The 24,043-nt window shown below is 44.6% G+C and overlaps 1 protein-coding gene across 1 annotated transcript; it reads right to left on the reverse strand.

The window, feature by feature from the left end:
* Positions 1-2,809: 2,809 nt before the first annotated feature.
* Positions 2,810-17,050, reverse strand: LOC149468422 (uncharacterized). The gene is made up of 5 exons (XM_089670219.1): positions 16,838-17,050; positions 16,168-16,514; positions 15,689-15,977; positions 6,241-6,296; positions 2,810-2,993 (listed from the first exon to the last, which is right to left on the reverse strand). The coding sequence occupies exons 1-5, from the start codon at positions 17,048-17,050 to the stop codon at positions 2,810-2,812; spliced, it is 1,089 nt and encodes a 362-aa protein (XP_089526345.1).
* Between the last annotated feature and the right edge of the window lie 6,993 nt (positions 17,051-24,043).

The following is a 24,043-nucleotide window of genomic DNA, read 5'->3' on the forward strand; positions in this document are numbered from 1 at the left end:
TGCTCTGGAAGGTGAGGAGGAGGCCTGTGATGCAGTGCGTGCTCTGGACAGTCTGAGGAGGCCTGTAATGCACAGTGAGTGCTCTGGACAGTCTGAGGAAACCTGTAATGCACATAGTGCTGTGGATGGTGAGGAGGAGGCCTGTAATGCATGGTGAGTGCTCTGGACAGTCTGAGGAAACCTGTAATGCACATAGTGCTGTGGATGGTGAGGAGGAGGCCTGTAATGCACACAGTGCTCTGGAAGGTGAGGAGGAGGCCTATAATGCACACAGTGCTCTGGAAGGTGAGGAGGAGGCCTGTGATGCACACAGTGCTCTGGAAGGTGAGGAGGAGGCCTGTGATGCACAGTGCGTGCTCTGGACAGTCTGAGGAGGCCTGTAATGCACAGTGCTCTGGATGGTTGTCACTCTGAGGAGGCCTGTAAATGCTACACAGTGCTCTGAATGGTCTGAGAAGGCCTGTAAATGCTACACAGTCCACTGAACAGTCTGAGGAGGCCTGTAATGCTGCACAGTTCTCTGGATGGTGGTCAGAGGCCTGTAAATGCTGCACAGTGCTCTGGACGGTGACCTAAGGAGGCCTGTAATGCAACACAGCACAGTGACTGACAGCTAGCCACCCCTGATTATGAATAGGAGCTGGTGGAATGGGCTACTGATCATGTGACTTCTGTGACAGTCACTCACAGCAATCACGTGATCGGAATGTTTGCCTCCCCCCCTCTTAAAGGGTTGCCAAGACTGGGCAGGAAAAGATAAATGGGATCTTGACTATGGTAGCAGATTACAAAAATATTTGTCAGAAGCATCATATTTGTGTAATGGTAATCCACAGATGTCATTGTCCTTTCTCTCAGTTAACTGAGAGCAAAGTTACATGCCTTCAGGGACAGAATTCCATATAAATACACTGTAATATGTTCCCAGATACAAACTTTATTTGATATTACTTGTCTCTCTGTAGCCTCACAACAGCTGTAAAGTGTCTGGTGTGTGACAGGAAGACATAGGCAAATGGTTATATGTAGTTGCATTACAATTGTAAGCAGGTCAAAACAATGGCATAGAAGTAGCCTAAGAGAAGAGCATCCTTTATAAAATTGGATAACGTTTTACCTAACAAGTTGTTACTTTTGCAATAAAACAGAATGCAAATGCTAGTGGAAGGTCCAGTATGAAGTTACAAGGAAACAGGGAAGCAATCAGAAAATAGGAATCAGGGCACAGGATCAGAACACCAGACAATGCGCTGGAAGCTTCCTCTGCTCATTTCATGAGTGTGTATGTTGTATGACAGTTCTGGGCCAGCATATGCTCTCGTAGGTGATCTGGGCTGTGTTGTCCTTCGGGGGGCTCATAATCAATGAAGGTGCGGTGTCAGTGAGACTTGTTGAAGTCTTAGGTTGCTGCCTCTCTAAAAGTGATGAAAAGGGTGAACTTAGATGAGTGTAAAGGTGCACTCAGTATAAAGGTTTGTGGGTGTTCAACTTATTGAAGTTGATATAGTTCACAGTTGAGAAGTATAATCAACATGGGGAAATGCCTAGCACTTCATCAGGGCTAGTATACAGGGAAACATTAAAATAACTGACAATTATCTCAAGATTATAGTGTACAATATTAATTACCTTATAAATTGATATGGATTGCTCATATGAACAATAGACAAGGCAAGATAAATGGATGAAGTAAAATATCATAAATGTATGTAACCTATACTGTAGTTACTGCTATATTATCCTTCTGCAGTGTGGACAGGGTTAAACTGAATATTCATTAATGCAGAAGTGCAGCAGTCTTCTTTAAAGAGGAGCTCCACGCAAAAGGGGAAGTTCCACTTTAAGGACTTGTCCCCTGCTCCCTGTTAAGGATTGGCACATTTGGGGAGCAGGGGTGGAGTGGGTATCCAATTTTGACAGGTACCCACTCCACTTCCTACTCAACAGACTGCGGGATCATTCATAATGCACAGTGCTGCTCGTGCATACACAGTGGGCACCTGGCTGTGAAACCGCAAGCTGTCACAGCCCACATTTAAGCTAGAGGACGGCTGGTGAACCCAGCTGCGGTGAGCACACCGCTGGATTGAGAGACAGGTGAGTGGCTGTTTTTTAAAAGTCAGCAGCTACAGTTTTTGAGACAAATAGAGCTTTCTTTTGGTGGTATTAAATTACCACTGGGTTTTTTATTTTTTGTGCTATAAACAAAAAAAGACTGAACATTGTTTAAAAATATGATTTACTTTTCACTCTCTGCTGAAAATTCTTTTATGAACATGCCAATAAAAATGGCCGTTATTTGGCCAGAGCACTTCAGAAAACCAAACAGGATATGACTGTTAATTCTATTAGAGCTCAGTCGGGTGGTTCGTACTCTTCGACAGAAGCTATCGCTTCTCAATTTGTTCAATATTACGAAAAATGATATAATCTATCGATGTCGGGAGACCCTTCGGGGAATGCCCTTGACCGAGCGAGTGAGTGAGATCCAGGCGTTCCTTGGTCAGTATGGTGTCCCTCCTTTATCCCCTGACGCAGTGCAGTCCCTGGAAGGATTGATCCCGGTTGAGGAAGTTTTGGAGGCTCTTAAGAGCATGAAACCAGGGAAAAGTCCAGGTCTGGATGGACTGCCCACTCTATACTACAAAATGTTTCAGGAGTTGCTTCTCCCCAATTTTGTGCGAGTGTTTAATTCGTTCGAAGAGAATTTGCCACTCCCAGCCCAACTTTTAGAGGCTTATGTGACTGTTATTCCAAAACCTGGTAAAGACTTAATGCGTGTTCAAATTTTTTCATTCCATTTTCCCTACTAAACATAGATGTGAAGTTGATAGCAAAAGTTCTTGCTAATTGCCTTTTGCCTCACATTAAGACGTGGGTGGCGTTGGATCAGGTAGGCTTTGTCCTGGAAAGGGAGGGCCGAGACAATGCGATTAAGGCGTTGAACATCCATCACTGGTTGACTGCCTCTAAACACTCCGGGTTCTTTCTTTCTATGGATGCAGAAAAAGCATTTGATAGAGTATCTTGGGAATGCATGGCAGCAGTGTTGTCTAATGCAGGACTGGGGACTAAAATGGAGACTTTTATTGATTCTCCAATCCATTGGCCTCTGTGAAGGTAAATGGGCAGTTATGGAAGGCCTTCTCAATTACAAATGGCATGAGACAGGGGTGTCCCCTGTCCCCCATTATCTTTGTTTCGACACTAGAACCCTTTTTAAGAGAGATTCGAGTGGATCCAGATACAGCGGGGATAACAATCGGATCACACTGGTATAAGGTGGCGGCCTTTGCAGACGATGTCCTTCTGTTTCTTTCTCGTCCAATAACTACTCTTCCTGCATTACTAAAGGTGATCAATGTCTATCAACGGTTGTCGAATTTCAAACTAAATCTGACGAAATCGCATGCTCTTAATGTTACACTCCCGAAGGACATGATAGATCAGTGCCAATGGGAATTCCCATTTGAATGGCAGGTGAAGGGCATTACTTATCTAGGGATCTTCTTGCCGGCATCTCTGTCAGATCTGTATGATATCAGTTTCCATTCTTTGCTTCACAAAATAGATGATGACTTAACCACCTGGAGTTTTCTCCATTTTTCTTGGTTTGGCAGAGGGGCGGTGATAAAAATGACGGTATTGCCGCGATGTCTGTACCTCATGCAGACTATTCCAATTTGCCTTCCCCGAATCTTTTTCCGTACGGCTCGATGTCTATTTTCCAGATTTATTTGGAAAAGTAGCACCCCTAGGATGAGTTTGTCTCAATTGTGCCGGCCGAAAGTGTAAGGGAGGGATGAGAATGCCAGACCTTGAAACTTACCATAGAACCTGTCTACTCACTAGAATGGTGGATTGGCACATATATGCACAGATGAAGGATGGTGTCCATACCTTGGTTGCCCCCATCAGCTACTGATAGACGTTTAGCGAAACCGAGTGGTCGTGTTAGGTTTTAAGTTTTCCGATGACTCCTGTTGCAGACAACCCGGCCTTCCCCCTGGGCTTACAGCCTTCCTTTTGTAAGATTTGCATTGCTGCCGCCCTTACCACAGCTGGAGATATCTTTCAAAATGGTAAATTTCGTTCAAGAGTGGGTTTAGCCCATAAAGATTCTCCACCACCCTTTCAATGGTGGTCTTACTTACAGATTAGACATTTTCTACTGGGTTCGTCCTATTGTGAGATGTGTGGTAGGACCCAAACGTTTTTTGAGACTCTTTGCCTCTCCAGGGAACTGCGGAGGCACTTGATCTCTTTGATATACCTTAATTTGCAGCAGGAAGAGTCGGACAATGTGGTCGGACACCTTGACAAGTGGGAGAGAGATTTGGATATCTCCTTAATTCCAGAACATGGAGAGCAGGTTCTTAAGACGATACACAATTGTACAGTGAATGTATCAGTGCAGGAACATAATTTTAAAATCCTTACGTGTTGGTACAGAACTCCTCATCTCTTGCACAAAATTTACCCGACTATTCCAGATCTCTGTTGGAGATGTCAGCAAGCACCGGGCTCGATGCTCCATATATGGTGGGAATGTCCTGTATTGAGCATATTCTGGCAGAGAGTGCATGATATAATTGTTCAGGTCACCTCCTATCAATTGGACTTTACTCCTCTTCAATATTTGCTTCACTGTTTGCCTTCGTTGGGTCGGAGGTACCATGGATCACTAGCTATGCACTTGATAGTGGCGGTGAGGATGTGTATTCCACGGTATTGGAAAAAGACCTCAGTGCCCTCCTTGTGAGAATGGTTCTTGAGATTGACAAGACAACGTAGATGGAGGAGTTGATCACGACGGCACATGATAGATACTCGTCATACTATAAAACTTGGGCTTGCTGGATACACTATAATCTTTCTGAGGGGTACCACAAACTTTTTGCAGGATGATTAAATCATACTTATGTACCCCTTTACTTTAAGGTCTGGTTCTCCTGGAGATGGTCAGCATCTTCCTTACCATGATGCATGGCTTGAATGATCTGGATGGAATCCCCCGGGGCAGGGTTTATCCCTACTCCTTAGATGGGGATGTGGGAAGGGGATAATTTCCCCTTTGGTCATACCCCCCCCCTTTTTTTTTTTTCTTCTTTCCCCTTCTTCTATGTTCTTCCTTTCTTTTGTGCTCCTTCTACTGTCAGTTTTCTGGTCCATTTTTCTATTCTATAATTGTTTAATTTTTTTTAGTATAGTTTGTTTATCATAATAAACATATTGATGAATGCTGTCTTCCCTCCGCACCCATTTCACCATTGGATATTTTTCTTTTTTTGCTCTCCAGTCTTTCGATGTATCAGTTTTTATTGGTGTGTCATGTTGTTAGTAAAACCATGTGCCTCATATAACACAAGTAACATGAAGGATTCTCCATAATGAGACCTCACAGGTTCAATGCTTTTGTATTGTGCAGGTTTCTTACATAGTTGAGAACACATTGTTCAAAAGAAATTTTCTATGTTGAGCCTTTGACTATATGTTTTGTTCAATTAGATATGTCCAGATGGTGCTAGAGTGCCTTATGAGGGAATGATTCTAATACAATATGTTTTTTTCTTGATGCATTTATCCTTTGTGTGTTTTTCTATTGTTGATGTTTACAATACTGGCTGTAATGGCAATTTTGCAGATGTATGTCTTCTTTTCAATAATAAAAATTGATTATGGAAAAAAAATAGATTTTCTTTCAGTTTCTGTTATAACATTTTGCAAATAAAGTAATTTCTCTTCATTTTGACCAAAAGTTATACTGCTACATTTCTTTGGTAAAAAAAATAACCAAAATCAGTGCATATTATTTAGTCTGTGTGAAAGTTATCAAGTCTACAAGCTATGGTACCAATCATTAAAAATTGATCACAATGAACTGACTTCCTGTCTCATTTCTTGAGGCCCTAACATGCCAGAGCAGTACAAATTCCCCCCAAATTACCCCTTTTTGGAAAGTAGATAGTCCAAAGGTATTTAGTAAGAGGCATGGTGAGTTTTTAGAAGTTCTAATTTTTTCCCCACAATTCTTTGGAAGAAATTAAACTTAAAAAAATTATTTTCCACACAAATTTCATATTAACAAGTTATTTCTTACACACAGTATAGGCATACTTGCAATTACACCCCAAAACACATTTATGCTACTCCTCCTGATTATGTTGATACCCCATGTGTGAGACTTTTTCACAGCCTAGCCATATAGAAAGGCCCAACATCCAAGGAGCAGTTACGTACCTGGTCAAGGCTGATCTGACAAGAGGGCTGCCCTTACACCTCTTGTCCTGTTTCTCCTGGAGATGATGACAGGGTATAACAGGGCACAGAGTGGCACAGGTGCCTGTAGGATATCCGGTTCTGAATATCTTGGAAGCAGATGCAGAGCTGGAGCTGGTCAACGGGTAGTAGGAAGATACTGGATCTCGGGTACGTAGTCAGATGAGCAGAGGTCATCAACAACCGGGCAGCATGAGTGCAAAGTCAGAAACCAGGAGAAGAGTCAGATCCAGGTGAAGGTCAGCATCAAGCGAGCAGCAGATGTACCAGAACAGCAGGCAGGAAGCAAAGTCAGGTCACAAGCCAGAATCAGCAACAGAGGTTCAGGAACCAGGGCTGCAATCGGAGGGGACAGTTCATACACATGTAGGGGAGCCAGGCATCCCGAAGGGCCTGGCTGCCTCATGTGGAGTTCACTTGCTGCATGTTCTGATGCTCACAGTAAACAGAGATATTCACATTTAAAATTCAGACACAGCAGAGCCTCAAATGTTACCCGGTGCCCCCCACCTTCACCATGTACATCACCCAGGCTCTCCATCCACTCAAAGCTTACTGACCAATTCCATCTACAGTACCCACCGAGCCCCGCCCATCACAAAGCCTAGAGATCAGAGGTTACAGGAACCCGAAGACCCCTGTTTCTGTGTCCAACGAGGGTGCTGCTGACATCACCTTGCCATTTGCTGGATTGGGCTGTCTCTTTGTTGGATTGAGCTATATCTTTGCTGGATAGGTATATCTCTTTGCTGGATTGGACTGTCTCTTTGCTGGATTGGGCTCTTTGTTGGAATGCACTGCGTCTTTTCTGTATGGGAATGTCTCTTTGTTATATGGAGATGTCCCTTTGCTGGATTTGGCTGTCCCTTTGCTGGATTGGGCTGTCTCTTGCTATTTTAGGATGTATCTTTGCTGGATTAGGATGTCTCTTTGCTGGAAGGGGCTGTCTCTTTGCTATATGGAGATGTCTCTTTGCTGGATTGTGCTGTATTTTTACTGAATTGAACTGTCTCTTTGTTATATTATTATTATACAGTATTTATGTAGCGCTAAAGCACTTATATGCAGTTGCTCAACGCTGTACATTATAGTGGGGGACAGAATATGAGACAATACAGTAACAAACAAAATATGAGGGGGTCAAGGGCCCTGCTCTTTCAAGCTTACAATCTAGGAGGGAGGGGATAGTGGTACAGGAGGATGTGGCTGTGGGGGATGGAGTGGTAGGAGGAGTGGAGGAGATCGGCTGTTAGGTGAGGGCGGGGTAGGCTTCCCTGAAGAGATGGGTTTTCAGGGTGCGCCTAAAGGTGAGGAGAGTAGTTGACAGTCTGATGGATTGGGGTAGTGAGTTCCAGAGGATGGGGGAAGTCCTGGAGAAGTCCTGCAGTCGGATGTGGGAGGTAGACACCAGGGAGGTAGAAATCAGGAGCTCGGTTTTGGAAAGGTTCAATTTGAGAAAATGGAGCGACATCCAGTCTGATATGTCATTCAGTAGGTGGGTGATACGGGCAGAGACTGAAGGGGTGAGGCGAGGGGTGAAGAGTTAAATTTGCGTGTCATCGGCGTAGAGGTGATAGTTGAAGCCGTGGGAGTGTATCAGTTTGCCGAGGGAGGAGGTGTAGATGGAGAAGAGAAGGGGCCCGAGGACAGAGCTTTGGGGGACCCCAACAGAGAGGGGGAGAGAGGAGGAGGTGGTAGCGTTATAGGTAACACTGAAGGAGCATTGGGATAGATAGGAGGAGAGCCAGGAGAGAGCGGAGTCTCTGATGCTGAGGGAGTGTAGTTTATTAAGGAGGAGGGGGTGGTCAACTGTGTCGAAGGCCACAGAAAGGTCGAGGAGTAAGAGGACTGAGTAGTGGCCATTAGCTTTGGCGGTTAGCAGGTCATTAGTGATTTTGAGTAAGGCGGTTTCGGTGGAGTGTAGTGGACGGAAGCCAGACTGTAGTGGATCAAGGAGGTTGTTGTCAGTGAGGTGGGCGCTTAGGCGATTGTAGACTAAGCGCTCAAGGAGCTTGCAAGTAAATGGCAGCAGGGAGATGGGTCTAAAGTTGTTCAGGTCGGTGGGGTCCAGGGAGGGTTTTTTCAGTATGGGGGTGATGTGCGCATGCTTTAGGGGGGAGGGGAATGCGCCAGTAGAGAGGGAGAGATTGAAGATGTGGGTGAGGGAGCGTAGGATGGAGGAGGAGGGTGACCGGAGGAGTTGTGTTGGAACAGGGTCAAGGGGGCAAGTGGTGAGGCGGGCTTCTGAGACCTTAGTGACCTCCTCAGTGGTAGCAAGGCTGAAGGAGCGGTGTGTTGGGGAGGTTAATAATGTGCGGGATGTTAGGTGTGGTGGGGGGTAGGGCGGTTGCGAGGTCAGAGGAGGGGAGAGTTGATGGGGTTATAGTGGGAGGGAGGCTAGGTGGGGAGGTAGGTTGAGCATTGGCGATGTCCTTACGGATTGCGTAGATCTCATTTTGGAAGTGATTGGCAATCCCATGGGCGGTGAGTGAGATACTGGGTGGAGGTGGGGGGGGAGAGTGTAGGGAGTTGAAAGTGGAGCAGAGCCAGGTGAAGAGGGTGTTGATGAGGGTTACGAAGTAGGCTTGTTTGGCGGCGTGGAGGGAGGAGGAGTAGGTAAAGGAGGCGGATTTGTAGAGGGAGAACGCTAAAGGGGATTTGGTTTTGCGCCATAATCGTTCCAGCGCGCGACTGCGTCATTTAAGATTTTTAGTGTGGTCGTTCTGCCAGGGTTGAAGCGGTCAGGGTCTAATGCTATGTGTGGTTAGGGGTGCTAAGGAGTCTAAGGCAGCTGATAGCGAGTCGTTATACGTAGTATTGGCCAGGTCAGGGCATGACAGTGGAAAGATACTGTCATGCAGACGTTCAGCTGCAGAGTGGAGAGGGGCCAGGTTGTGGAGGTTACGGCTGGTGATGGTTTGACGTTTGGGGGGGGGGAGGTGTTTGGGGGGGGGGGAAGATGGAGAACGTGATGAGGTTGTGGTCAGAGAGAGGGAAAGGGGTGTTTGTGAGGTTGGGGAGGGTGCAGAGATGGGAGAAACCAAGGTCCAGGGTGTTCCCGTCGGTGTGGGTGGAGGACTGTGTACACTGTGTGAGTGCAAAATTAGAGGTTAAGTGGAGGAGTTGGAATATAGCTGGGTTGTTGACATTGATAGGGATATTGAAGTCTCCAAGGATGATGGTGGGTAGCTCAGAGGAGAGGAAGAAGGGTAGCCAGGCAGAAAAGTCATCAAGGAAGCAGGATATGGGTCCAGGAGGCCAATAGATTACTGCAATTCTCAGAGGGGTGGGGGAGAAGAGTTGGATGCAGTGGGCCTCGAAAGAGGAGAAGGATAGAGAGGGGGGGGTTGGGAGGACCCGGAAGGTGCTCAGCGGTGACAAGAGCATGCCGACCCCACCACCTCTACGACCGCTCGGTCTGGGTGAATGGGACCAGGCAAGACCTCCATAGGAGAGTGCCGCAGGAGAGGAGGAGTCAGTGGCTTGGATACAGGTTTCGGTGACCTCTAGGAGGTTGAATGAGTGGGAGATAAAGAGGTCATGGATGGCGGTGAGCTTGTTGAAAACCGATCGGGCGTTCAGGAGTGCAACTGAGAGTGGAGGGGTGGATGAGGGGAGGAGGGGGACAGGTATAGGGTTGAGGGGGTTGTGGAAGTGCATGGGAGTAGGAGAGTGCCTAGTGGCTGAGTGAGGTGGTGAGGGACCAGGGTTTGGGGACATATCCCCAGGGGTTAGGAGAAGAAGAAGGGTGAGGAAAGTAAGATGGGAGCGGGATGTAAACGAGCGCACATGCCTTCCAGTTCTGGAGTTTGGGTCAGCAGGAGAGTGAAGTATCAGCAGGAGGTGATGAGAGCAGTAGTAGGGAGATGGGGGAGGGGCCTGAACATGGCGGCTGAGGAGAGCGCGAGGTAGTAGCTCTCCGCCAGGCTCCGCTTCCCGACCTCCCCAAGGGCCCTCCTGTTGCAGTGAAAAGGGGGCGAGACTCACCGGAGAGCGGGGGGGCTCGGAGGAGAGAACGGAGATGGAGAACCAGTGACATGAGAAGCTGGGAGGTGGAGACGGAGATAGACTGTGGGACGCAGAGCCGGGTTACTGGGAGACAAGGAGATGCGGTGTGACCACGTGGTCCGCCGCGGAGGAGCACTGGGAGGAGAAGAAGCCGGCCGGCTTCCTGAAGAGAGAAGGAGGTGTCAGTCTACTCCTGACATCAATCCCCAGAGTGCGGACCGGTTTTGAAATAGACCCATGAGACCCAGCTTGCTCTACATGGATAGACCCCTAATAAAAATGAGGATTTAAAAGAGAAGAACAAGAGATCCCGAGGAATCCCCCTAAGGACTGACCTAGAGTTGAAAGCCCTACATCCGAAGCCTGGAGCCGCCTCGCAGAAAAAGAAGAAAGAGGAGGGTGAGTGAGAGCGGCAGGGGCAGGGGCTTGTTGTGTGCTAACTGTCAAACTGTATTGTATGGAGGAGCAAAGGATGAAGGAGAGGAGGGGGGATTCCCAAGGGTCATGAAGAAGTGGAGAAGAGAAGAGGATTAAGAGGACTCAGGAAAGAAAAAGTAAATGGACAAATAGTAAAGCAAGGCTGGGACATTAATATAGATATTTGACATTTACTTATCCTGTGTAAATAGAAGAGAATAAGATCAATAGAAGATATGAAGAACAAAGGAGTTAAAGGAAGTGGGCTCAAGGGGTATCAAACTGGTGCGATTAAAAAATACACGTCCCAGGGTAATGTTACCCCAGAAAGGTCCCAAGGCGGCAGCGAAAAGGGTGAAATGGAAACTAGTCTGGGAAATAGCCCTAGATTATTATGAATAGTAGCTGTAGTCAACAAATAGCAGGTATTATGGAGAAGAAGGAATATGAAAGCGAACTACATGTACCGAATAAAAAAAAGAGATGACAGAAATGTTTAAAAGTCTGGAGAAAACAAAGCAAGAAATGGCAACTATTCGGAATGATTTGGGGCAGCTGTTATTGAGAGTGGAAGAAACGGAGGAGAAAGTTAAAAACCAGGCCCAAACCATAGCCGATTTAGAAAAGCAGATAACAAATATGGGGAAAGTTCAGAAAAAATTGCTTTATAAGATAGAGGTACAAGAAAATAGAGATAGGAGGAGTAATCTTAGGTTACAAAGGTATCCCAGAGAATGTAAAAGGAGAAACATTGCAAGAATTAATATGTAGAATTTTTAACTCCATAATGGACAGACCTGAACTAGACTTGATCAAACCGGAAGGAGTTTTCAGAATAGGAAAGCCCCAACAGGGTACTGGGAAGGAAAGACCAAGAGATACAATTGCCCAATTTCAAAAGTATGGTGATAAAGATGAGATTTGCAGGAAGATTAAAGGAAGAACAACAATTAAGTACGGGGAAATAGACATTCAGATTTTTGCAGACTTAACACCAGAGACCTTGTGGAGAAAGAGATCCCTGAAACCCCTGCTGTAGCAGATGAGAAAACAGAACGTGCATTATAGATGGGGGACCCCAGTGTGCCTAATTGGATGGAGAAATGGAGTTACAGCTTATTTGAGATTCCTGGAGGACTTGAGAGATTTCTGTGATAGACTGGACTTGCAAAGAATGGAGATAACTGGGTGCGAAGAAGAGGATGGAAAAATAGGAGCTATAAGAAAAGAGGATTGGCAGCTTGTTGGAGGGGGAGGGGGAGGAGGGGTATAGGAGCAGGGAGAAAGAGGAGAGAAAATTCAATATATTTATTTATTTTGTTGGTTTTCTCCCTCTCCTCCCCCCCTCGTTATGATATCCCCACCATATTTCCATTCTAAAGGGATGATAGAAATATACTGAGTAAATTTGATAGAAAGAGGGCAAATGGGGAGGTTGAAGGGAGAGTCGATAATGGGCAGAGGTCAACCCCAAAGTTTTAAATCAAAGGTGGGAATAGGCCCACAAATGATTAGTAGGCATTTTACAAGCCTAAAAATGGGAGAGGAAAAAATGGGAGGGGGATGGGGGGAGGGGTGGGATAGAGGGGAGGTGGTGTGGGAGGGGCGTTAGGGACAACACTCTGCATGATAGAAGTAGGTATAACAGCAGTGATACAAGAAGTATGGAAGAATTACGGTTTATAACATATAATGTAAATGGGTTGAATTGTCCTGGGAAGAGATTTAAGCTATTCAGAGAGTTGCAACATAGAGAAGCTTCAGTGGTTTTTTTGCAGGAGACACATCTTGAGATTAAGTCAAATATTAAGTTGAATTCTAGAAATTACCCAACATGGATTTATGCAGATTCCCCAATTAAGAGAGCTAAGGGAGTAGCAATAGGGTTTGCAAAAAACATAAGGTTGGAGATAGAGGAGAGAGAAACAGATCCTGAGGGGAGATTTTTGTTTTTGAAAGGTAGATTGCAAGAGATGGAATGTACAATTGCGAATATTTATTCCCCAAATAAGAGACCGGAGGTATATTTGAAAGATGTTTTGAGAAAACTGATGGCCTTCAAAAAGGGACGCTTGATAGTGGCAGGGGACTTGAATTTCTGTATGAATCCACAAATAGATACGACCTCTTCTGTGCAACGAGAAGGAGGTAGGTCTCTGAGAATTTTAAAGAAGGCGATGCATGAGTGCCAACTGGTGGATATCTGGAGAATAATACATGGAAAAGAGAGAGATTATACCTTCTTCTCGAATGCACATGAGATATATTTGAGACTGGACTATATATTGGTTGATCATCAACTTATAGAGTTGGTGGCTAAAGTAGAAATTGAGGCAATGTCCCTCTCAGACCATGCCCCTGTTACATTGAAATTAGAATGGGGGAGGCGGTTGACAGGCGGTATAGGATGGAAGTTGAATGAGGCTCTTCTCCTGAATCAGGAGATTGATCAGAAGATTAGAGAAGAGATTGAAAGATTTTTTCAGGAGAATGAGACAGAGGAAGTGTCGGTGGCTACAGTATGGGAGTTCCATAAGGCCTATATAAGAGGTATATTGTTCGCATCCGGGGCAAAAAAGAAAAAGGGAAAGAGAGAAATTTACTGCGCTGTTAAAATAAATATTTGACCTGGAGCAGATACATAAAAATAGAATAACAAAAGAGATAAGACAGAAGGTAATAAAGAAAGAAGAACTAGAGATATTGATGGAGGAGAGGAGAAGAGTTTTTAATAGAGTGACTAGTGAGAGATATAGATGGGGAGATAGACCAGGAAAATATTTAATGAGAGCCTTGAGGAAAAAGAAAAACAGGAATTTATAGAAAAAATAAGAAATCCCAAGGGAGAAATGGTATATTCTACTAAAGAGATCGTCAAGGTGTTTAAGGAATATTATAGCAAATTGTATAATTAATATATATATTACTTCCCAGGATTTAGGAAATAAAAATGGAAATGAGAGCAGAGAAAAAAGAAGGGTATATTTAAAAAATGCAGGACTACCGAAGTTAAGTAAAGACCAACTGAATTCCCTTGATTTAGAAATTACGCAGGAGGAAATAAAATTAGCATTAAAAAGTACCATGACGGGGAAAAGTCCGTACTATAAAAAATATAGTGAATTGTTAATACCTAAATTAAAGAAATATATGAACACCCTGGGTGGGGAGATGGAGATAAGGAGGGAATCTTTATAGGCCTATGTGGTGCTTATTCAAAAGGAAGGGAAGGATGCTTCTCAGTGCTCTAGTTATAGACCAATCTCACTTTTGAACATAGACACTAAGTTATATGCAAAGGTTTTAGCAAATAGGTTGAAGGATTTAATGCCAGAATGGATACAGGGGGACCAGGTGGGATTTGTACCAGGAAGGGAGGGTAGAGACAATGGGTTGAGAACTTTGTTGCTTATCCAAAAAGCCAGGAAAGGGAAAACTCCGGTAGTGGTGCTCTCGATTGATGCTGAGAAGGCATTCGATAGAGTAGATTGGAGCTTTATGATGGACACTCTGGAGATTCTAGGAATGGGAGTTAGAATGATAGAGTGGATAGGAAAATTACATAGAGAGCCCTCCGCGGTTAACGGAGAGAGGTCGGCACCAATTGGGATGTCAAATGGAACAAGACAGGGATACCCACTTTCCCCATTATTGTATGTATTATCATTGGAACCTTTGCTGGCAACAAATAGGAAAAATATGGACATAAAAGGAATACAGATAGGAGGAATTGAACATAAAGTGGCAGCCTTTGCAGATGACCTGTTGTTCTATGTGGGAAATCCCAGGATAACACTCCCAAATTTAATGAAGAGTTTAAAGGATTATGGGGAGCTATCAAATTTGAAAATCAACCCAACAAAAACTGAGATCTTAAATGTAAATCTTCCGAATAGTGGAAAAGAAAAGATACAAAAAGAATTCCCTTTTATATGGAAAGATAGAGAGATAAAATATCTAGGGGTTAAACGCACTGCTTCATATACAAACTTGTATAAATCAAATTATATCCCACTTTTAAATGAGATTAAGGAGGAATTAAAGAAACTGGGAGGAGGTCATCCATCTTGGATAAGGCGCATAAATCTGGTAAAAATGGTAATTGTACCTAAAATCCTGTATAAATTTCAGATGATCCCAGTTAAACTTCTGGAGGTTTTTTCAAGGTAATTAAAAAGATGTTAACAAGATACATATGGAAAAATAAAAAACCTAGAATATCTTATGACTTGATGAGTAGAAATAAAGAGAAGGGAGGATGGAGGATTGGGAGTGCCAGATTTTAAGAGGTATTATAGAGCAGAAGTTCTAGCAAGAATTTATGACTGGATACACAACCCAGAGGGGAAAAGGTGGGTCAAGATTGAAAATGAATTAAGCGGAGTGTCACGATATAAGGTCAGGTTCAGAGACCAGTTGCTACAGCAGTTGTAAGGCTTACCTGAAACCAGAAGGATTGGTACACCAGCGGCCCACCCTGGGAATGACGCAGGTTTACCTGAGGCGCGGGGTCTAAGCATCCACCGGTCTTCCCCAGAGCTCCTAATGGTGGAGATGGATTTGGCTGCGTGTGAATGCCAGGTCGCAGATCTCAGGATCACCCCACCAGGGAATGAGTAGGCTGGAAACCAAAATCGGATCAAACAGTTCAGGGATCAAACAGAAACAGAGTCAGTCACAAGCCAGGGGTCGGTCACCAATGGTAGTAGATAGGATGAGGCAGAATCGTAGTCAGTAGCAAGCCAAAGGTCGGTAACGTAGATGAAGACAGCAGCAGGAACAGTAAGCGGGATATTGGCTGGTAAGGCACAATAATCTGGCAACCAGGAAGTGCAGAGACATGGCTTTTATAGGAAGTTCATGGGAGGAGCAAGGAGTTCAAGGTTCAAGACAAAACAGGGCAAAGGCAGGATCATCCAAATAATTGTCAAGGGAGCTGTCCAGCATTCCAGGTGGCTCAGTGAGAAGAAACACTGTCTCTCACCGCAGAAGGCCCAAGTTCGATTCCAGGCTCTGACAGTACTCCCCTCCTCACAGGATGTCCCCTGGACGTCTTAGGACCAGGCTTGTGGGGAAACCTCTGGTGGAATTCTCTTGTTAGTCTAGGAGCATGAACATTTTCCTCAGACTCCCAAGAATTTTCCTCTAGCCCATATCCTTCCCATTGGACCAGATATTGCAACTTTCCTCTAAACATCCTAGAATCAAGAATCTTCTCCACCACATATTCTTCTTCGCCCTGTACCTCAACAGGTGGAGGAGGTGGAAGAATTCTTCCAGAGAAAGGATTTTCATGAAATGATTTGAAAAGCGATACATGAAAAACCGGGTGAATCTTCATACTGTCAGGAAGTTTTAAGCGAAAGGTAACTGGGTTGATCTGAGCAGAAATCTGAAAAGGACCAACAAACTTGACCCAACTTAGCAGATGGCACATGCACCTTCAGATTCTTCGTTGATAACAAAACTTGAAACGTAGGAAGTGCTCTCCGGTGTCTGTCAGCAGCCTTTTTGTAATATTCCTGAGATTCCCTCAAAGTCTCAATCAATTTCTCCTGAATCTCCTGCAATGTAGTTAGTCTGTTGGTAACAGCAGGAATTGGAGTTGTGATAGGGAGATCAGGAATAAAAAGTGGATGATAACCGTTGTTTAAGTAAAAGGGACTTTGAGAGGTGGAGCTATGTTTAGAATTGTTGTATGCAAACTCTGCAGTGGGAAGACAGTCCACCCAGTCATCATGAAGGTAAGTGACAAAGCATCGAAGATACTGCTCCATTGTTTGATTAGTTCTCTCAGTCTGACCATTAGACTGGGGATGAAAAGCAGAGGACAGATTGATTTTGAAGTAAACTGCACACCTCTGTCAGACACCACATCATCAGGGATTCCATGCAGTTTAAATACTTCTCGAACCATTAGTTCTGCAGTCTGTTCAGCAGTGGGCAACCCCTTCACTGGAACAAAATGGGCCATCTTTGTGAGATGGTCAACCACCACCAAAATGGTGGTCATTTCTTTTGAGGGAGGTAAATCTACCACAAAATCCATAGAAATAGACCCCCATGGTCTCGATGGAACAGGGAGTGGCTGAAGCAACCCCAAAGGAGAGGCTCGGGGAGTTTTATTGCGTGCACAAGTCAAGCATGAGGCCACATAGCGTTTGACATCCTTCTTGTACCCTGGCCACCAAAAGGAACGTGACAACAGTTCTTCGGTCTTAGTAACTCCAAAATGCCCAGCAAGTTTGGAATCATGAACCAACTTGAGAACTTCCACCCGAACAGATTCAGGTACATAAAGATGATGTCCTTGAACCCAAAAGCCATTTTTGTACACCAGGTTCATGTCCCTAGGAGGATCATTGAGAAGTGGGTCATTCTCATACCCCTCTTTGAGAAGACTCAAGAACGTCTTTGCACTCGTGGCCCCTAGGAAGTTCTTTTGTGTTAGGATGGAATATTCGGAGTTGCCCTCCAGGAGAGGCTCGGACAGCATCCTTGATAAGGCATCGGCCTTACCATTCCACGATCCCGGTCGATATGATATAACAAAATTAAATCTGGAAAAGAATAGAGACCAGCGAGCTTGTCTAGAAGACAATCTCTTGGCCGAACGAATAAATTCCAGATTTTTATGGTCTGTGAGAACAGTTACAGGATGATTAGCTCCTTCTAGCAGATGCCTCCATTCAGAAAAGGCTTCCTTAATTGCCAGTAGCTCTTTATTCCCAATGTCGTAATTTCTTTCGGCTGAGGACATCAAAAAACGGGAGAAGAAGGCACAAGGATGAAGCTGCATCTTTTCACCACTTCGCTGAGACAGGATCGCTCCCACGGCAGAATTGAAGGCATCCACTTCCACTGTAAAGGGTAGTTCAGGATCCGGATGTACCAAAATTGGTGCAGAAGTGAAAAGAGTTTTTAGTTTTTCAAACGCAGCTTGTGCCTCAGAGGTCCACACAAAGGGTACCCCTTTCTTTGTAAGCTGTGTGATTGGAGCTATCACTTTAGAAAAGTTTCTTATAAATTTTCTGTAAAAGTTGGCAAACCCAACGAAATGTTGAATTTCCTTAACATTTCCAGGTGCTGACCAATCTACCACTGCTTTGATTTTCTCAGGATCCATGCTCACGCCCTCTGGAGAAATGATATAGCCTAAAAACTGGATCTGGGTTTGTTCAAACTCACATTTTTCCAATTTAATGTAGAGTCTATTCTTCCTTAATCTTTCAAAGACTGTGCAAACATGTTTGCGGTGCTCCTCCCAATTATTGGAAAAGATAAGGATATCATCTAGATAGGCAATCACAAATTGGTCCAGCAGATCACGAAAAACATCGTTGACAAAATGTTGAAATGTTGCAGGGGCATTGCAAAGTCCAAACGGCATCACCAAGGACTCGAAATGCCCATACCTAGTTCTGAAGGCAGTCTTCCATTCGTCTCCTTGACGAATGCGGACAAGGTTATATGCCCCTCGTAGATTAAGCTTAGTAAAGATCTTGGCAGAGCGAAGTCTTTCCAACATTTCAGAGATCAAAGGTAATGGATAGCGGTTTTTAATAGTAATTTTATTCATGTCTCTGTAGTCAATGCATGGACGCAAGGTGGAGTCTTTCTCAACGAAGAACAGGGCTGCCCCCGCTGGAGAAGTTGAGTGTCTAATAAAGCCCTTCTCCAAATTCTCATCAATCCACACCCTGAGTACTATTAATTCAGGTTCCGACAGATTGAAGAGGCGGCCAAAAGGTATTTCTGCCCCTGGGAGCAGCTCAATGGGGCAATCATATGGGTGATGAGGGGGTAATAGGTCTGCATTCTTCTTGTCACAGACGTCCTGGAACTCATGGTAATGTGTGGGCAAGTTGTCATATGACTGGGTAGCCACTATATCACCTTGCGCTTCCTTGGTCAGTGATGAACTTGGTCGGCAAGGTTTTTTGCAATGTTTTTCACAGTGTGAGGACGTAAAATCTATAGTCCGTGCTCCCAGTTGATGGAAGGATTGTGAGTGGAGAACCAAGGAATGCCCAGGATGATGGGAAACTTGGGTGATGTAATCAGCTGAAAGCTGATGGTCTCACAATGGTCAGCCTCAAACAACAGTTTCAGGGGGACCGTTTTATGGGTAACAGGTCCTGAAGATAAGGGTGACCCATCAACTGTCTCCATATCAATAGGGGTAAATGTGTCTCTTGCTTCAATATTATTGCTGTTGGCAAACTCTATATCCATAAAGTTCCCCCCCCGCCCCGAAGTCCAGCATAGCTGAGCAGGAGATTTCATGGCCCTCAAATACAAGTTTAATAGGGATAACAAAGTGAGAAAGTAGGGAGTTCACTTTATTCTCTTCAGAAATCAGTGGGGAGACAGACTGGCTTATAGAGTTTATGTGTTCAGGCTCAATCACATCAGTCACAGCAATAGTTCTTTTAACCTTGTTAGGACAATTAATTGCATAATGACCAGAATCCCCACAATAAAGACATAAATTCTCTGAACGTCTTCTCTCTTTCTCCTGAATGGAGATGGATCTCTTGATTGCATCAACCTGCATAGGCTCAGGAGTGTTAGAACCCAGAGAGACTCTTGAATCCTGCTGAACAAATGGACTAGCAGAGAGATGCATGCCCCAATTACTTCCAAGTATTCCCAGCTTCTCCTTTCTGTAAGTCTTTGATCGATTCGGATACACAATTGGATGAATTCCTCAAGATCATTAGGAGTATCACCTCTGGCAAGCTCATCCTTTACCTGTTCAGAAAGCCCTTGGTGGAACTGGCTCTTTCGTGCTGCAGGGTTCCAAGTGGTATCTGCAACCCAACTTCTGAACTCGGCTGTGTATTCAGCGACCGAGCGTCTACCCTGCCTTAGACTATGTAATTTTGCTTCGGCAGAAGCACAACGGTTGGGATCATCAAAAACCTGATTCATCGCGGTCAAAAAGGTATCAAAATTATTTAGAATGCCATGGTTTTGCTCTATATAAGGGGAGGCCCAAGCTAAAGCTTCCCCAGTAAGAAGCCCAATAATAAACATTACCTTCTTTTTCTCTGAAGGAAACGCAGCAGGGTACATTTGAAAATATATGCGACATTGATTAAGGAAAACCCTGTATTGGCGGCGGTCTCCATTAAACTTAGATGGTTGGGGCTGGGGCATATGTGAGCTAGGATCATCACGGTTCAGCAGTTGCCTCTGCAGAGCCTGAATCTCTCCCTGTTGCCTATCCACAATGCTTTCCAGTTTGGCAACTTTTTCCCGATGGGTAACCCCAAATTCCTGCAGCTCAGCAATTTGCTGCCTAAGAGGATTCACAACATTTGCTATAGCGGCCTCCATGTTTGGGCCAGATTATTCTGTCACGATATAAGGTCAGGTTCAGAGACCAGTTGCTACAACAGTTGTAAGGCTTACCGAAAACCAGCAGGATTGGTACACCAGCGGCCCACCCTGGGAATGACGCAGGCTCACCTGAGGTGCGGGGTCTAAGCATCCACCGGTCTTCCCCAGAGCTCCTAATGGTGGAGATGGATTTGGCTGCGTGTGAATGTCAGGTCGCAGATCTCAGGATCACCCCACCAGGGAATGAGTAGGCTGGAAACCAAAAGCGGATCAAACAGTTCAGGGATCAAACAGAAACGGAGTCAGTCACAAGCCAAGGGTCGGTCACCAATGGTAGTAGATAGGATGAGGCAGAATCGTAGTCAGTAGCAAGCCAAAGGTCGGTAACGTAGATGAAGACAGCAGCAGGAACAGTAAGCGGGATATTGGCTGGTAAGGCACAATAATCTGGCAACCAGGAAGTGCAGAGACATGGCTTTTATAGGAAGTTCATGGGAGGAGCAAGGAGTTCAAGGTTCAAGACAAAACAGGGCAAAGGCAGGATCATCCAAAGAATTGTCAAGGGAGCTGTCCAGCATTCCAGGTGGCTCAGTGAGAAGAAACACTGTCTTTCACTGCAGAAGGCCCAGGTTCGATTCCAGGCTTTGACACGGAGTTGACTTGAGTAAAATCATCTGGGTACCAGCACAATACAGAGGAATAAAAGATACCACGAGTGTTTATACATTAAATGTTTTAAAGGTTTGGGATAAATTGCACAAGTTTATGAAATGGGATTTTAATTTACAATTAATGTCACTGAGGAACACGGAGTATTTCCCTCCAGGTAGGCAGGAGAGCACAGGAAAATGATTTAAAAAGGAAGATATTCAACTGAGGGATATTATGGAAGGGCAGGAATTGAGAACACTTGAGACTTTGAAAAAGGATAAAAGGGAACTTTTTATTAAGATAGATGAGTGGAGATATCACTAATTAAAACACTTTGTCGGGAATCTTCCGAAACCTTTGAGATTGAGAAAGGATTGGAATCTGTTTGAGAGGTTGTTGGAATCACGTGGAGATGGGAAACGGGGCACGGCAAAAGTCTATAAGATTCTCACTGAGTTAGATACACACACAAAGCCAATGTACATAGTAAAATGGGAAAGGGATTTGGGAATAGAGATAGATGAAGACAAACAAAGGAAAATATATAGACTAACACACGAGAATATAAGCATGAGAGAGGTGGAGGTAAATTATAAGTGTTTAACAAGATGGCACATTGCACCGAACGTTGAATACAAGATGAGTGGGGAGAATACACCTGAGTGTTGGCGGGGGTGTGGAAAGATAGGCATGTTATATCATATATGGTGGGAGTGCCCAAAGATTCAAGGTTTCTGGGAGACAATGGTTTATTTAATTGGGATAATCTCTGGGATAAAGATAGGATTGGACCCAGAGTTGTGTCTACTACATAGTACTGAGCTATCAGTGAATAAATACAAGGATTCGGGTATATGGTACTATCTGAATGCGGCAAAGGGTTTGATACCTAAGTTTTGGCATAGTTCAGAGGTGCCGAGAGAAGAGGATTGGGTGGAAAGAGTGAACCAGATATGTAGGATGGAGAAATTGTACTATATGTACTATATGGAAAATGGGAAGATTTTGTGTCCAAGGTGAAATATATGAAGTAGTAGAATGGGATAGGTGACAGTACATAATACTTAGGAAAAGATGTAATGTGAAATACAGAGTGGGTGGTTTTACTTGTGGGGGGGGTGTTGGTTTTTTCGGGGAGGGTGGGGGGGGTGTAAGGGGAATAAAGATAGAATGGTAATAATGATAGAAAGGGATATAATTAAGGGTTTAAATATAACTGAAGGTTTTGTATGTTATATGAGAGAAATGATGAAATATTTATTTTATATGGAAAATAAATAAATATTTAAATTTAAAAAAAAAAGTAGTAGGGAGATAGTAGCAGTGAGGGTGAGATGTACAAGTTTTGGGGTGGAGCAGAGGGGTAAAGAAATGAGATTTTGGGAACGCAAGAAAGTAATATGAAAAGGAGGAGTAGAGGGGACATATTAAAAAGGTACACAAAGTGGGAATCAGATTTGTAAGAGATGTTTCCCAGGGTGTTTGCTCGCAGTTTGTCCAGCATGCAGTAGAGTTTCTTGCCTTTGTTGTATCTTCCTGCTGCTTGAGTTCTCCTGCTTTAGTTCAACTGTTGTGTTTAACTGCTATATGGAGATGTTTCTTTGTGGGGTTGGACTGTCACTTTGCTGGAGTGGGCTGTCTATTTGCTATATGAGGAGGGTCTCTTTGCAATTTGAGTTTGTCTCAAGGATGTCTTGAGGACGCTGGATTAGACTGTTTCTTTGCTAGATTGGGCTGTCTTTGCTACTGTATATTGAGATGTCTCTTTGCTAATTAGGGATGTCTCTTTGCTATTTGAGGTTATTTCTTTGCTGGATTGGGCTGTCTCTTTGCTCAATTGGGCTGTCTCTTTGCTAGGTTGGGCTGTCTCTTTGCTATATGGAGATGTATCTTTGCTATATGGGGATGTCTCTTTGCTGGATTGGGCTGTCTCTTTGTTGGATCAGACTGCCTCTTTGCAATATGGGGATGTCTCTCTGGTAATTGAGATGTCTCTTTGCTGGACTGGGCTGTCTCTGCTGTATTGGGCTTTCTCTTTGCTCTATTGGGCTGTCTCTTTGCTATATGTGGATGTTGCTTTGCTGGATTGGAATGTCTCTTTGCTGGATTAGGCTGTCTATTTTCTATATGGGGAGTCTTTGTTAAATTAGGAGTCTCTATGCTAAATGGGGATGTCTTTTTGTTATATGGGAATGTCAATTTACAGGATTTGGCTGTCTCTTTGTTGGATTAGACTGTCTCTTTGCTGTATGGGGATGTCTCATTGATGGATTAGAATGTCTATTTGCTGAATTGGGCTGTCTCTTTGTTGGATTGGACTGTCTCTTTGCCAAATGGAGATGTGTCTTTGCTGAATTGGGCTGTCTCTTGGCTGAATTGGATGGTCTATTTGCTATATGGAGAGGTCTCTTTGCTGGATTGGACTGTCTCTTCGATGGAGTGGGCTGTCCCTTTGCTGGATTGGGCTGTCTCTTTGCTATATGGGGAGTCTGTTTGCAATTGGAGGATGTCTCTTTGCTAGATTAGACTGTCTCATTGCTATATGGAGATGTCTCTTTGCTGGATTGGGCTGTCTCTTTTCTGGATTGGAATGTCTCTTTGCTATATTTTGCTGACTCTTTGCTAGATTGGGCTGTCTCTTTGCTATATGGGGATTGTGACAGAAGTGTAGGCGGAACAGAACACACAAAGAAGATGGTAAACACACAAAGCTTTACTGAACTATGGAAGGCACTTAATCAGGGTAGGAAGGTAGCGTCCAGGTACCCAAAAAAGGGGGGAAGAGGGGGGAGGAGTCCAAACAGTTATAATCCGGCCCACGCTAGGGCGATTCGGGTAGCGAGGGCCCGAGTACTCGGGGGGGGCAGTCCAGGTAGCTATGATACTCCAGACAAGCAATAGGCAGTCTATACAAGTATTAGTCCCGGCACACAATAGGGGCTGTTCAGGCAGCAATAATCCGAACACACAATAGGGGCAGTTCAGGCAAGGGTAATCTGGGCACACAATAGGGGCAGTTCAGGGCACTCCGCAACATGCGGCTTGTAGGGACACTCACCGCAGGTGGCTTCCAGGGACACTCATGATAGGCGTCTTGCAGACACTCAGCAGCAGGCGGCTTCCAGGAAAACTCACGATAGGCGGCTTGCAGACACTCAACAGCAGGCAGTTTCCAGGGACACTCACGATAGGCGGCTTGCAGACACTCAGCAGCAGGCAGCTTCCGGGTATACTCACAATAGGCGGCTTGCAGGCACTCAGCAGCAGGCAGCTCCCCAGGGACACAGCGATCAGCAGACAGGGACCCTCACAGTGCTCAGCTTTCTAGGGACACAGCAGTCAG

This window comes from Staurois parvus, unplaced genomic scaffold, assembly GCF_062004578.1.
Source record: "Staurois parvus isolate SC_StPar_1 unplaced genomic scaffold, SC_StPar_1.0 ptg000087l, whole genome shotgun sequence".
NCBI lineage: Eukaryota > Metazoa > Chordata > Amphibia > Anura > Ranidae > Staurois > Staurois parvus.

What these genes read in the sequence shown, in the direction of transcription:
- LOC149468422 (XM_089670219.1), bottom strand. Translation starts at nt 17,050, where the DNA reads ATGAACCTGGTGTACAAAAATGGCTTTTGGGTTCAAGGACATCATCTT. An exon ending in CTTCCTACGTTTCAAGTTTT is followed by an intron (nt 15,978 to 16,167) that starts GTTATCAACGAA and finishes TTTCTCTGGAAG; the next exon opens with AATTCTTCCACCTCCTCCAC. An exon ending in TCGAACTTGGGCCTTCTGCG is followed by an intron (nt 6,297 to 15,688) that starts GTGAGAGACAGT and finishes CATCATCTCCAG; the next exon opens with GAGAAACAGGACAAGAGGTG.